Raw genomic sequence first — 12,779 nt, forward strand, 5'->3', positions numbered from 1 at the left:
TGCCAGGCAAAGCTCAGCATTAGGAAATAGGGAGGAGTCACATTAGTGGGGTGTAATTCCCAACTACTCCCAGCGGCCTCGTTATACTCATCACTAAATGGCATCACCTGCCCAGGTTTGTGCCCAAATCAGGCCCTTACCCAGCAGGCCGTGCACTCGCTCAGAGAATTTCTGACTGTCCAGCGTGTAGAAGCCCAAGAAGTCTCTGTGCAGGGGGTGATTCCTCCAGACTTTATGGAGCAGAATGATGAATCTGGCGCCGTCCCCCATGGAGAGCAGCAGGTTCTTCTTCTTATTCAAGAGCAGAGAAAAGCTGCAAATGAAACAACAAAAAGCTCAGAAATAACTACGCGGGGGCGGCATTTAGTGAACACAGGGTGTGGAGCTTAGCCCAGTACAATATGCCCTTATTTTGTGTAGTGGGTGGAGCTTAACTTTACAATGCACAATACAAGTTTATTTAAGCAGTGAATGGAGGGGGAGGAGATGAGGCAGCCATTGCATTGTCTCCAAACTGTGGCCCAGCCCATTTAGTGTGGGTGTTACTTACCCCTCCTCAGTGACTGTCACATCTTGCTGCCAGCTCAGCGCCATTTTCTTTGCCCCAATAACTACAGTGACCCCCTCCGTCGTCACCTCAATCCTTAGATCCAGCTTCGTACTGACAATTCCCATTTTCCCAAAATACGTTTCATTGGACGTCACATTCCCGGACTTCTTGTTCCCAATCAGTTCTCCATTCACAGCGATTCCTGGGGAGACACATTGTAAATACAGGGGGGGCACCTTCCAGGGGGGAACTGCCTTAGGAATGTAATGAGATCCCCTATGGAATTCCGGGAGCCTGCGCCAAATATACAGAGAGAGGAATGGCGGCCGTGCAGCCCCCGTTATACAGAGGGACCCTGACATCATTTGTATTATTATTAACATTATTATTATCATTATTATTATTATTATTATTATTATTATAATTATTAACATTAATAACGTTATAATTATTATCATTAATATTATCATCATCATCAATAATAATAATAATAATAATAATAATAATAATAATAATAATATCATCATCATCATTATTATCATTATTATTGTTTCTATTTTACTAGTGTGTGATCCCTACAATATAAATATGTAACCCACCCAAATAAATATCCCCAGGTATTATAATTCCCTTGTCTGCTGGGAGGAGCTACTGGTGAATAAATCATCAGAGAGTTTATTGTATGGCCCCTTCTATATTTAAATTTCCCTTCATCAGCTTTTCATTACTGTCCCTTATATAATTAATATATATAGTGATCATATCCCCCTTATATATTTATATATAGTGGATCATATCTCCCTTATATATTTATATATATTGATCATATCCCCCTTATATATTTATATATAGTGATCATATCTCCCTTATATATTATATATATATGATCATATCTCCCTTAATATTTATATATAGTGATCATATCCCCTTATATATTTATATATAGTGATCATATCCCCTTATATATTTATATATAGTGATCATATCCCTTTATATATTTATATATAGTGATCATATCCCCCTTATATATTTATATATAGTGGTCATATCCCCCTTATATATTTATATATAGTGATCATATCCCCTTATATATTTATATATAGGTGATCATATCCCCTTATATATTTATATATAGTGATCATATCCCTTTATATATTATATATAGTGATCATATCCCTTTATAATATTTATATATAGTGATCATATCCCCCTTATATATTTATATATAGTGATCATATTCCCCTTAATATATTTATTATTATAGTGATCATATCCCCCTTATATATTTATATATAGTGATTCAGGTATCTCCCTTATATATTTATATATAGTGATCATATCCCCTTATATATTTATATATAGTGATCATATCCCCTTATATATTATATATAGTGATCATATCCCCTTATATATTTATATATAGTGATCATATTCCCCTTATATATTATATATAGTGATCATATCCCCTTATATATTTATATATAGTGATCATATCCCTTATATATTTATATATAGTATCATATCCCCTTATATATTATATTATAGTGATCATATCCCCTTATATATTTATATATAGTGATCATATCCCCTTATTATATTTATATATAGTGATTCATTATCCCCTTATATATTTATATATAGTGATCATATCCCCCTTATATATTATATATAGTGATCATATCCCCCTTATATATTTATATATAGTGATCATATTCCCCTTATATATTTATATATAGTGATCATATCCCCTTATATATTTATATTATAGTGATCATATCCCCTTATATATTTATATATAGTGGATCATATCCCCTTATATATTTATATTATAGTGATCATATCCCCCTTATATATTTATATATAGTGATCATATCCCCCTTATATATTTATATATAGTGATCATATCCCCCTTATATATTTATATATAGTGATCATATCCCCCTTATATATTTATATATAGTGATCATATCCCCTTATATATTTATATATAGTGATCATATCCCCCTTATATATTTATATATAGTGATCATATCCCCCTTATATATTTATATATAGTGATCATATCCCCTTATATATTTATATATAGTGATCATATCCCCTTATATATTTATATATAGTGATTCATATCCCCCTTATATATTTATATATAGTGATCATATCCCCTTATATATTTATATATAGTGATCATATCCCCCTTATATATTTATATATAGTGATCATATCCCCCTTATATATTTATATATAGTGATCATATCCCCCTATATATTTATTATATAGTGATCATATCCCCTTATATATTTATATATAGTGATCATATCCCCTTATATATTTATATATAGTAATTCATATCCCCCTTATATATTTATATATAGTGATCATATCCCCCTTATATATTTATATATAGTGATCATATCCCCTTATATATTTATATATAGTAATCATATCCCCTTATATATTATATATAAGTGATCATATCCCCCTTATATATTTATATATAGTAATCATATCCCTATATATTTATATATAGTGATCATATCCCCTTATATATTTATATATAGTGATCATATCCCCTTTATATATTTATATATAGTGATCATATCCCTTATATATTATATATAGTGATCATATCCCCTTATATATTTATATATAGTGATCGTATCCCCCTTAACTGTCTCTTCTCCAGTGTAACAATCCCAACTTGCCTTTCCCCATAACTGATCCCTTCCATTCCCTTTATAAGGTTAGTCGCTCTTCTCTGTACTTTCTGTATTTGGAGCACAACACTGAGAGGCACATTTATCAAGGGTTGAATTTAATAAACCCTTGAATTCGACTCTCGAAGTTAAATCCTTCGAATTAGAATATCGAATTTGAAGGATTTAGCAAAAATCCTTCGATCGATCGATCAAAGTAAAAATTGTTTGATTGAATAATAAAATCCTTCGAATAGAATGTAGGATTTTTGTTCGATCAAATAAAATGTAAGAAAAGTTCTGGGGAACTTTGTACCTCGGTAAACTGGCGAAGTATGTAGTCTAAGTATTTTTCTAAAGAGACAGTACTTCGACTATCGAATGGTTGAATAGTCGAATGATTTTTAGTTCGAATTGTTCGAATCTAAGTCGAAGTCGAAGGTCGTAGTAGCCTATTCGATGGTCAAAGTTTTTTTCATTCCAATCCTTCACTCGAGCTTAGTAAATGTGCCCCCTGAATGTTCTAGATGAGGAATTACAATACAGACAAATAACTATCTGGAATAATTGGACTAGAAATATTTGACCTATTTTGTAACTGCACATTGAACATTAAACAGATTCTTCTGAAATTGTATCCCAGTAGATATTGCCTGGGAGAGACCCTCAAAGCCTTCCCTCATTGCTATTTATAAATTAGGATTTTTTTAAAAAAAGGAAAATTGCTAAATGACGTAGGGACAATAAGTTTTGAGGTTTCCAGCAATAATAAAGCAACCAGGGGTGACTTACCTAATTCTGGGTCGGACACAATGTTCAGCACCACCCCAGGAGTCTCTTGGATATTAAAGCAAAGGGCGTCTTTCTTCTCAGGGACCTGGATGATAAAATGGGGGTCCGAGTCCACTGCAAATAGAATTATAGACAGATAATGTACCTCATAGAAACCCATTGGAAGTGGAACATTTCTATTGAATGTTCTGATACAATGTTGGTATTTCCAGAATCACAATCACACGACATAAGAAAATGTATTAAATACTTTTGCTTTTCCATCCCCTTCAATGGCTGCTTTTGGTTAAAGGTCTCTTATGTCAGTTTACTCCACCCACAAACTAGGCCACACCCACTTGTAAGCTCTTTAAAGGGATACTATCATGGGGAAAAACACATCAGTTAATAGTGCTGCTCCAGCAGAATTCTGCACTGAAATCCATTTCTCAAAAGAGCAAACAGTTATTTTTATATTTAATTTTGAAATCTGACATGGGGCTAGACATATTATCAGTTTCCCAGCTGCCCCCAGTCACCCCCTATCTTCCCCCACCCCCAAGAAGCCAAACAAAAGAATAATGGGAAGGTAACCAGATAGCAGCTCCCTAACACAAGATAACAGCTGCCTGGTAGATCTAAGAACAGCACTCAATAGTAAAATCCAGGTCCCACTGAGACACATTCAGTTACATTGAGTAGGAGAAACAACAGGCTGCCAGAAAGCATTTCTCTCCTAAAGTGCTGGCTCTTTCTGAAATCACATGACCAGGCAAAATGACCTGAGATGCACCTACACACCAATATTACAACTAAATACACTTGCTGCTTCAGGAATGACATTTTATATTGTACAGTGAATTATTTGCAGTGTAAACAGTGTCATTTAGAAATAAAAAAATAAAAAAAAGGGGATGATGTCAGTTTAGGGGGCAGCAGTAGTTGATTGAGAGACCAGATCCAGAAGTTGTCAGTAAAATACAAAGAAATTCCAAGTAAAACCCGGGGTCTCCCCTTTTCCCAGACACAGAAACTCTGCCCTTCCCCCCCACTCTTGGGCTGGTGATTACTGGGCCTCTGCTGCAGGTGGTGATCCCCAAAAGAAAACAAAATGTTTCTCTATTCAATCTCACATCCCCCTGGTTAAGTGGTATCGGGGGGCAGGGACATTTGGGGGGGTTCTTTTCTGGGGTTGGGGGTGGGTGGCAGTCAGTAGAGGAGAGCTTTGCTTATACTTTTACTTTCATTCTACTTTATGAGTTTGATAGAAGCTGGGGGGGGAGGAGACATAATTATCCATTCATCTCTATATATTGCCATTGGAAACAGCAAATCAAGGGTCAGTGACCCCCTAACAGCAATGGATGAAACATACCTGAGTACACATTGGGGGGAGCCTGGTATAGATACGCTATAGACAAGACAAGGAGACAGAGAGGTTATTGCACAATATTGGGAATATTATATTTATTAACCTTTATTTATGTATCACCCCTTTTTCCCCACTGAACCCCAGACAATAGCCCACTAATAACAGACTCTGATGTTTCACAATGAAGAACTTGCCAGAATTGGACCAGAACCTTTTAATGAACTGATCATTTTCCCATAAACAGCTGCTCCAACCAAACTTACCTTGGCTTCCGAAAGCTGAGAAAAGAAGAGAATATAGAAGAGGTTAATGCAGATTGTGGAAATGGTACCCCCCCCCCAAACTGGCCCCTGAGGGCCCCTGATGAAGGGTCTCCCAGAAAAAGATGCGGTGCAACAAAACTTACCAGTATGGGTCGGCGCTGAGTAACTCTGACCTAGAAACATAATAAGATAAAGGTTAATACAAATTCTATTCCCCTCCCCCCAATACTGATCAACCTGTGTCACTGATTCCCCTGAGGAGCCCAGTGGGTCTGTGGGAGCAGCGATTACTGATCCGATTTGTACTGATTGGCCAGTCTGGGCCCATTTGTTCTGAATCACAGACCCGCTGAAGTTTGGCTTCATTACAAGTTTTAGAACTTTCTTGGCCAAGCGCCGGACCATTCTCAAGTCAGTGACCCATTTACAGAGTCTCCCTAAATTATTTGCGGGAAAGCATTGTGGGAAGATATTTAGATACAGAGCAATCTGGCCTCCATCTATGCACCTCTATGTACAACCATGAACCCCATGAGCCCCAATAGTACCCCCATATTCTCTATCTCCCTTACCCCCCGCTGAGTCTCATTTATAGGCTGGTGTTATACTCATCTTGTCCTGCGGGGGGAGAACAGGAGGGGGAGAAAGACAGACAGTTGTACATTTGCAACTAAAAAATGAGTTGCTGCAGGTGGTGATCCCCAAAAGGAAACAAAATGTTTCTCTATTCAATCTCATTCATCCCCCTGTTTAAGTGGTATCGGGGGGCAGGGACATTTGAGGGGGGGTTCTTTTCTGGGGTTGGGGGTGGGTGGCAGTCAGTAGAGGAGAGCTTTGCTTATACTTTTACTTTCATTCTACTTTATGAGTTTGATAGAAGCTGGGGGGGAGGAGACATAATTATCCATTCATCTCTATATATTGCCATTGGAAACAGCAAATCAAGGGTCAGTGACCCCCTAACAGCAATGGATGAAACAAACCTGAGTACAAAGGGCGGGAAACCTGCTATAGATACGCTATACTTTTACTTTTTACTATACTAATGCAGAGAGACACAGGATCCTCAATACTATGACTGGTAGGTAAACAAGTTAGGGACCGCCATATGGGGTTTACCTTGACGTGGTATGGTGGCTTTTCAACTTTATGATCATAACTTTGCAACTAAAAACCCCTGTCTTTGTTAACACATGCACTTGCATTAATACTGAATTACTTAGACAGGGGCCCAGGGAATGTGCGCTGACCCATTTGGATATGTCACTTCCCTTATACTTCTATATATTTTTGCTTAGCAATGCGGGTGCTCCCACGACCCCCCTTGTGTATTTATAGATACGCTATAGACAAGACAAGGAGACAGAGAGGTTATCGCACAATATTGGGAATATTATATTTATTAACCTTTATTTATGTATCACCCCTTTTTCCCCACTGAGCCCCAGACAATAGCCCACTAATAACAGACTCTGATGTTTCACAATGAAGAACTTGCCAGAATTGGACCAGAACCTTTTAATGAACTGATCATTTTCCCATAAACAGCTGCTCCAACCAAACTTACCTTGGCTTCTGAAAGCTGAGAAAAGAAGAGAATATAGAAGAGGTTAATGCAGATTGTGGAAATGGTACCCCCCCCAAACTGGCCCCTGAGGGCCCCTGATGAAGGGTCTCCCAGAAACAGATGCGGTGCAACAAAACTTACCAGTGTGGGTCGGCGCTGAGTAACTCTGACCTAGAAACATAATAAGATAAAGGTTAATACAAATTCTATTCCCCTCCCCCCAATACTGATCAACCTGTGTCACTGATTCCCCTGAGGAGCCCAGTGGGTCTGTGGGAGCAGCGATTACTGATCCGATTTGTACTGATTGGCCAGTCTGGGCCCATTTGTTCTGAATCACAGACCCGCTGAAGTTTGGCTTCATTACAAGTTTTAGAACTTTCTTGGCCAAGCGCCAGACCATTCTCAAGTCAGTGACCCATTTACAGAGTCTCCCTAAATTATTTGGGGGAAAGCATTGTGGGAAGATATTTAGATACAGAGCAATCTGGCCTCCATCTATGCACCTCTATGTACAACCATGAACCCCATGAGCCCCAATAGTACCCCCATATTCTCTATCTCCCTTACCCCCCGCTGAGTCTCATTTATAGGCTGGTGTTATACTCACCTTGTCCTGCGGGGGGAGAACAGGAGGGGGAGAAAGACAGACAGTTGTACATTTGCAACTAAAAAATGAGAAGAGCTACAATATCACTATAAATAAATATAAATATATATAAGGGAGGCTATACAATAAACTCACAGGACAGGAGTTATAGTTATTGGCAGGTGTAATAACACAGTTTAACTGTTCTGGAAAGAGGGGCAATTACTAATCAGATGTAAGTGAATCATTGGATCAGTCCAGTATAATAATGTGTATTTGCCACTATCTAATGTGCAGATATGAGGCTGATGCTGACCTGTATATACAGTATATATATATGTAGGAATGTAAGCGTTGGGCTCTTGCTGCCATTGGGATGCTGGGAGTTGTGGATAAATACAATGTGGGGGCCTCTGGCTAAGGCAATGAGGGGGTGCCAGCGAGTACCCCAGTACTGGGAGGCAACATTTGGGAAAGTCCCTGGGAATAACTGACCTTCCACAAACTTATCAGCAATCATGGCTTCCTCTTCTCCTGCCTTTTCCTCGGGTTTAGTGACCACCATGGATGTCAGGGGGGTGACAAACTGATACTTGAGCGACATTTCCAGGGCCTGTGCCGTCAGGTTCTCCTTTTCACTCGCTGGAGCGGAAATGCTGCAATGTGATTGGAAGACAGGACATGGATCCAGTTAGATCTAAGAAGATCAACCTGCCAAGGGTTAAACAATGGTCGGGAGTAGCGATGGGCGAATCTGTCCCGTTTCGCTTTGCCACGAATTTAGCGAATTTCCTGCGAAATTTGCAGAGCGGGCAAAAAATTAGCAAAATGCGGATTTTGACGCCTCCCGGTGTCATAACGGGCACCGGCGTCAAAGTTGATACAACACACAATCCCTCTGGAAAGGTCTCTCTGCTCCAGGGTCAACCTGATCAGCTGTTCAAACAGAATATGGCTACTTTATATAATGATCCCCACCATGCAGAAACAGTGGAGGCCACTATAAGTTCTCTTGGTCAATGACAAGGCTCTAAAGCGCTAATTACACATGGGTCTGTCTGTTCTTCTTACAGATGAACTCACCAGGGTTGATATTCCTGATTCCTTGGGGCACTTGATTCAACTCTCTCTTCAATTGACAGATGTATTAGAGAGAGACACAGGTTCCAGCTCCTCTTTCCCTGAATTGGTCCTTCCTAAGGCTCCTCTGTCCATCAACTTGTCTATTTTTTATTGTGGACAAGTTGGTCCCATTCCCAAGAACTGCCCAACAAGCCGTGATGGTAACATTTCTACTCATATCTCTTTAACCATTTGTCCCTCACCTCAGCCTCATTTCTAACTTTTTCTTCTTCATATATCTCATTGCCGTTGGACAGAAGAATAACTGAGACAGATGCTGTGATAGAGGCTTGTGCTTCAGCAATCAGGCCTTCCCAAGTGTAAACAACTCTCCTTTATCCAAAACCTTAAATTCCCATCAAGATGAATCAAATGTATGTGATTATATAACTTCACACCTGTAGTTCACTTCCACTGCACTGGTGGTGCTGGTCCTCCGTTGACCCAGCCGGGTCCCTTAGCAAAATCAAATGTATTCAAAAGGATCCACACACACAATTGTTTGTAGTAGGAGAGCTTACCCCTTTTATTTTGCTGCCAACAGTATCAACGTTTCGGGGAGGGCCCCCTCCCTTCATCATTCCCCCCTTCATCAGGACTAAACGTTGATACTGTTGGTAGCAAAATAAAAGGGGTAAGTTCTCCTACTACAAACAATTGTGTGTGTGGATCCTTTTGAATACATTTGAAAGTTCACCTATTTTCACTTGGTCTTTATTGGCGCCTTGTGAATTAATAAAGTTTGATGTGTTGGAATTTTTAATTTTCCCTGGTATCCTTGGAAAACTTTGGTCGTAAATGCATAATCCTAGTACTGACTGGCATTCTAGGACTATAACCTTTAATTCCAGATATTGGCTTCAAAGTTGTTTTCTTTCTTCTCGTGCCTTTGGTAGATGATATACTTCAATCTGTTGCACAAGTTTACCATGTTTTCTCGGATGTTTTTAATAAGGGGGCTGAGCATCTTCCCCATCATAGAGGGTTTAATTGGCCTATTGATCTTCTTCCTTGTGCTGCCATTCCCAATGTATTCTCTTTCTGAGCCTGAGTTATCCACTGGGAAGGAATATGTTGATGAAAATCCTGGGGTCCCTCTACTTCTGCTGAAAAGGAGGATGATTCTTTTAGACCCTGTATTGACTACTGAATTTCTACCCATCTTAAGGTGGCCATACACGGATAGATCCGCTCGTTTGGCGATGTCGCCAAACGAGCGGATCTCCCTCCGATATGCCCACCTTGAGGTGGGCAATATCGGGCTGATCCGATCATGGGCCCTAGGGCCCAACGATCGGATCCTAGCGTTCGCCAAACGGGCGGTCGGATCGCGGGACCGCATCAACGAACAGATGCAGCCGCGATCCGACGGGATTTTTAATCCCATCCGATCGAGATCTGGCCGACTTTCGGCCAGATCTCGATCGGGGAAGCCCGTCGGGGGCCCCCATACACGGGCCAATAAGCTGCCGACTCGGTCTGTCGGCAGCTTTTATCGGCCCGTGTATGGCCACCTTTACTCTTACTTCTGAACTGTTCCAAAGACTCATGCTAAAGTCTTCTCTAAGTTAAATCTCAGGGGCACATGTAAGGGGGTGAATAGAAAATTGTGTGTTGTTCTCGTTACAGGCATTTTGAATATTCTCATGCAATTTGGACTGTGTAATGCCCCTGACACTTGAGTTAACCCGAAATAAAGCGGCATTTTCTTGATGATGCCTCCAAAGCAGCCATTGGGTCAAGCAAGTTTGGCCCTTTTCCTCTCTCTTTTTCAGTGTCATAGTATTTAAAAACCTGATTATAAAAATAATAAATAAGATGCTTATTCCAGACTGTCGGTCTGGTACTTCATTCTATTTCATCGACAACCTCAAAAAGAGCCATCAGTGTATTAATGATTACCCTAATCCTGAGAAACGTTATCAACAGGATAAGTTTCTTTTTCACAATAATGACTTCTCCTTCCTTCCATTTGGATGCTCTAAGACTTCATGCTCATCCTCTGGCTGGATATATGGGCATTTGTAAGACTGGATTTGGATAGGTGTTTTTTTCCCACTGGAAATACTGTATCGCTTATATTCATTCATGTCGATCTTGTGCAAATCAAACTCTTCTTGTGCAAAACATTTGGTCTGTTCCTATTCCACCTCCTGAAAGCCTTGGGGGCTCCATTACTATGGATTTTATTGTGGATCTTGGGACCCTTCCCTATTTAAAGTATTATTAATCCAGTCACCAGATTCATCCAGTTTTTCATGCTGTTCTTCTAAAAAGGGTTGTCCACAATACTTTTCCAGGTCACTCTGCTCCTCCTCCAACACCAGCTCTTGCTTAAGTTTTAGGTTGAACGAATTTTGGATTCCAGAGTTTGGGGCTGGAATTTACAGTATTTTACTAAGTGTAAGACCTTTCCTAATGAAGAAAATTGCCAGGGACCTGAAGAAAATGTTCATAGGTTAATGAAAGACTTTCAGAAGAGTAATCCACCAAAAGTCCTCCTGAGGCTGCTCCTGTGGAGGCCAATTTAATCCTCTGGGTGTTGATGTTATGAAGGTTACTGTTGAATTGTCTAATGAAATACACGTGGACTTATGGGCTTTCTCCACCAGTTCTGTGTGGGGCATATTTTTTCTTATTGGCTCGTTGGTCTATAGTTTGATTGGATTTTGCAGAGGGGCAAGAGGCACAGGGTTTTTGCACAGGAATGACTGAATGAGGGCCATTACCTTTTGTTAGTTCCCTGTCTTGTTCTACAAGGTCTATATATATAAACGTAACCAGAACCAACTGCACTCCAATATCAATGAAGAATCACACTTTAATATTCATACTTGTGCATCCAATGTTTCCACCCACATAAAAGTCCTAATGTAGGCTGAAATGTTGGATGCACAAATATGAATATTAAAGTGTGATTCTTCACTGATATTTAGGGATGCACTGAATCCAGGATTCGGTTCGGGAATCGGCCAGGATTCGGCCTTTTTCAGCAGGATTTGTATTCGGCCGAATCCTTCTGCCTAGCCGAACCGAATCCAAATCTTGATTTGCATATGCAAATTAGGGGCGGGGAAGGAAATTGAGTGACTTTTTGTCAGAAAACAAGAAAGTAAAAAATGTTTTCCCCTTCCCACTCCTAATTTGCATATGCAAATCAGGGTTTGGATTCGGTTTGGTATTCGGCCGAATCTTTCGTGAAGGATTCGGGGGTTCGGCCGAATCCAAAATAGTGGATTTGGTGCATCCCTACTGATATTGAAGTGCGGGTCCTTCTAAATACCAAGCAGCCGCAGTCAAATCCAGACTGGTCAAACAGCTGTGGGTCAAAAAGTCATATAGAAACCTTCACATGGACCCGCACGGACTCCGCACTTGGATTTCTGAAGATTTCTATATGACTTTTATTTTTATATATATGTATATATATCTTTGGTGTTGATGTGGATCTTAGCAGTAGACGCTGCGGACAGAGCTCCCGATAGGAAACATATGGAACAGCACAGGGAAGGTGAGCTTTGAGTGGTCCTTTTGTTTTTGAGTGGAAAAAACCCTAAAAAAAACAATGTGACTGGAGAGTTGTGAAGTTCCTCTCTGGTGAACTGTAGTGAACTTTAATTCTACTCTTTCATAAATACGCACCAGTGTCTCTCAGGAGGCTGGAACCCTACCCTAGCCCTCAACGTTTCTCTAGTGAGACACCCCCCAAATTCTCTCAGTAGCCTGGAACCCCACCCTAACCCTCACCATTTCTCTAGTGAGACACCCCCCAAATTCTCTCAGTAGCCTGGAACCCTACCCTAACCCTCACTGTTTCTCTAGCAGTTTCTGAATAGTGAGATACCCCCAAAC

General features: G+C 39.9%; 1 protein-coding gene across 2 annotated transcripts in view; it reads right to left on the reverse strand.

Moving 5' to 3' along the window:
* Window positions 1-12,779, reverse strand: part of LOC108704056 (inter-alpha-trypsin inhibitor heavy chain H3) — a 31,706-nt gene that overhangs the window by 2,180 nt on the left and 16,747 nt on the right. Inside the window, exons 14-22 of one of the 2 annotated variants that reach the window (XM_041591024.1) lie at window positions 8,301-8,461; window positions 7,358-7,387; window positions 7,217-7,231; window positions 5,793-5,822; window positions 5,650-5,664; window positions 5,390-5,425; window positions 4,036-4,149; window positions 551-752; window positions 141-313 (exon numbers count right to left, since the gene is read on the reverse strand). In XM_041591024.1, the coding sequence (XP_041446958.1) occupies window positions 141-313; window positions 551-752; window positions 4,036-4,149; window positions 5,390-5,425; window positions 5,650-5,664; window positions 5,793-5,822; window positions 7,217-7,231; window positions 7,358-7,387; window positions 8,301-8,461 (776 nt within the window). The remainder of the gene's footprint in view (window positions 1-140; window positions 314-550; window positions 753-4,035; window positions 4,150-5,389; window positions 5,426-5,649; window positions 5,665-5,792; window positions 5,823-7,216; window positions 7,232-7,357; window positions 7,388-8,300; window positions 8,462-12,779) is intronic. The other variant, XM_041591025.1, reaches the window with a different exon arrangement.

Source organism: Xenopus laevis, chromosome 4L (assembly GCF_017654675.1).
Source record: "Xenopus laevis strain J_2021 chromosome 4L, Xenopus_laevis_v10.1, whole genome shotgun sequence".
Classification (NCBI taxonomy): Eukaryota; Metazoa; Chordata; class Amphibia; order Anura; family Pipidae; genus Xenopus; species Xenopus laevis.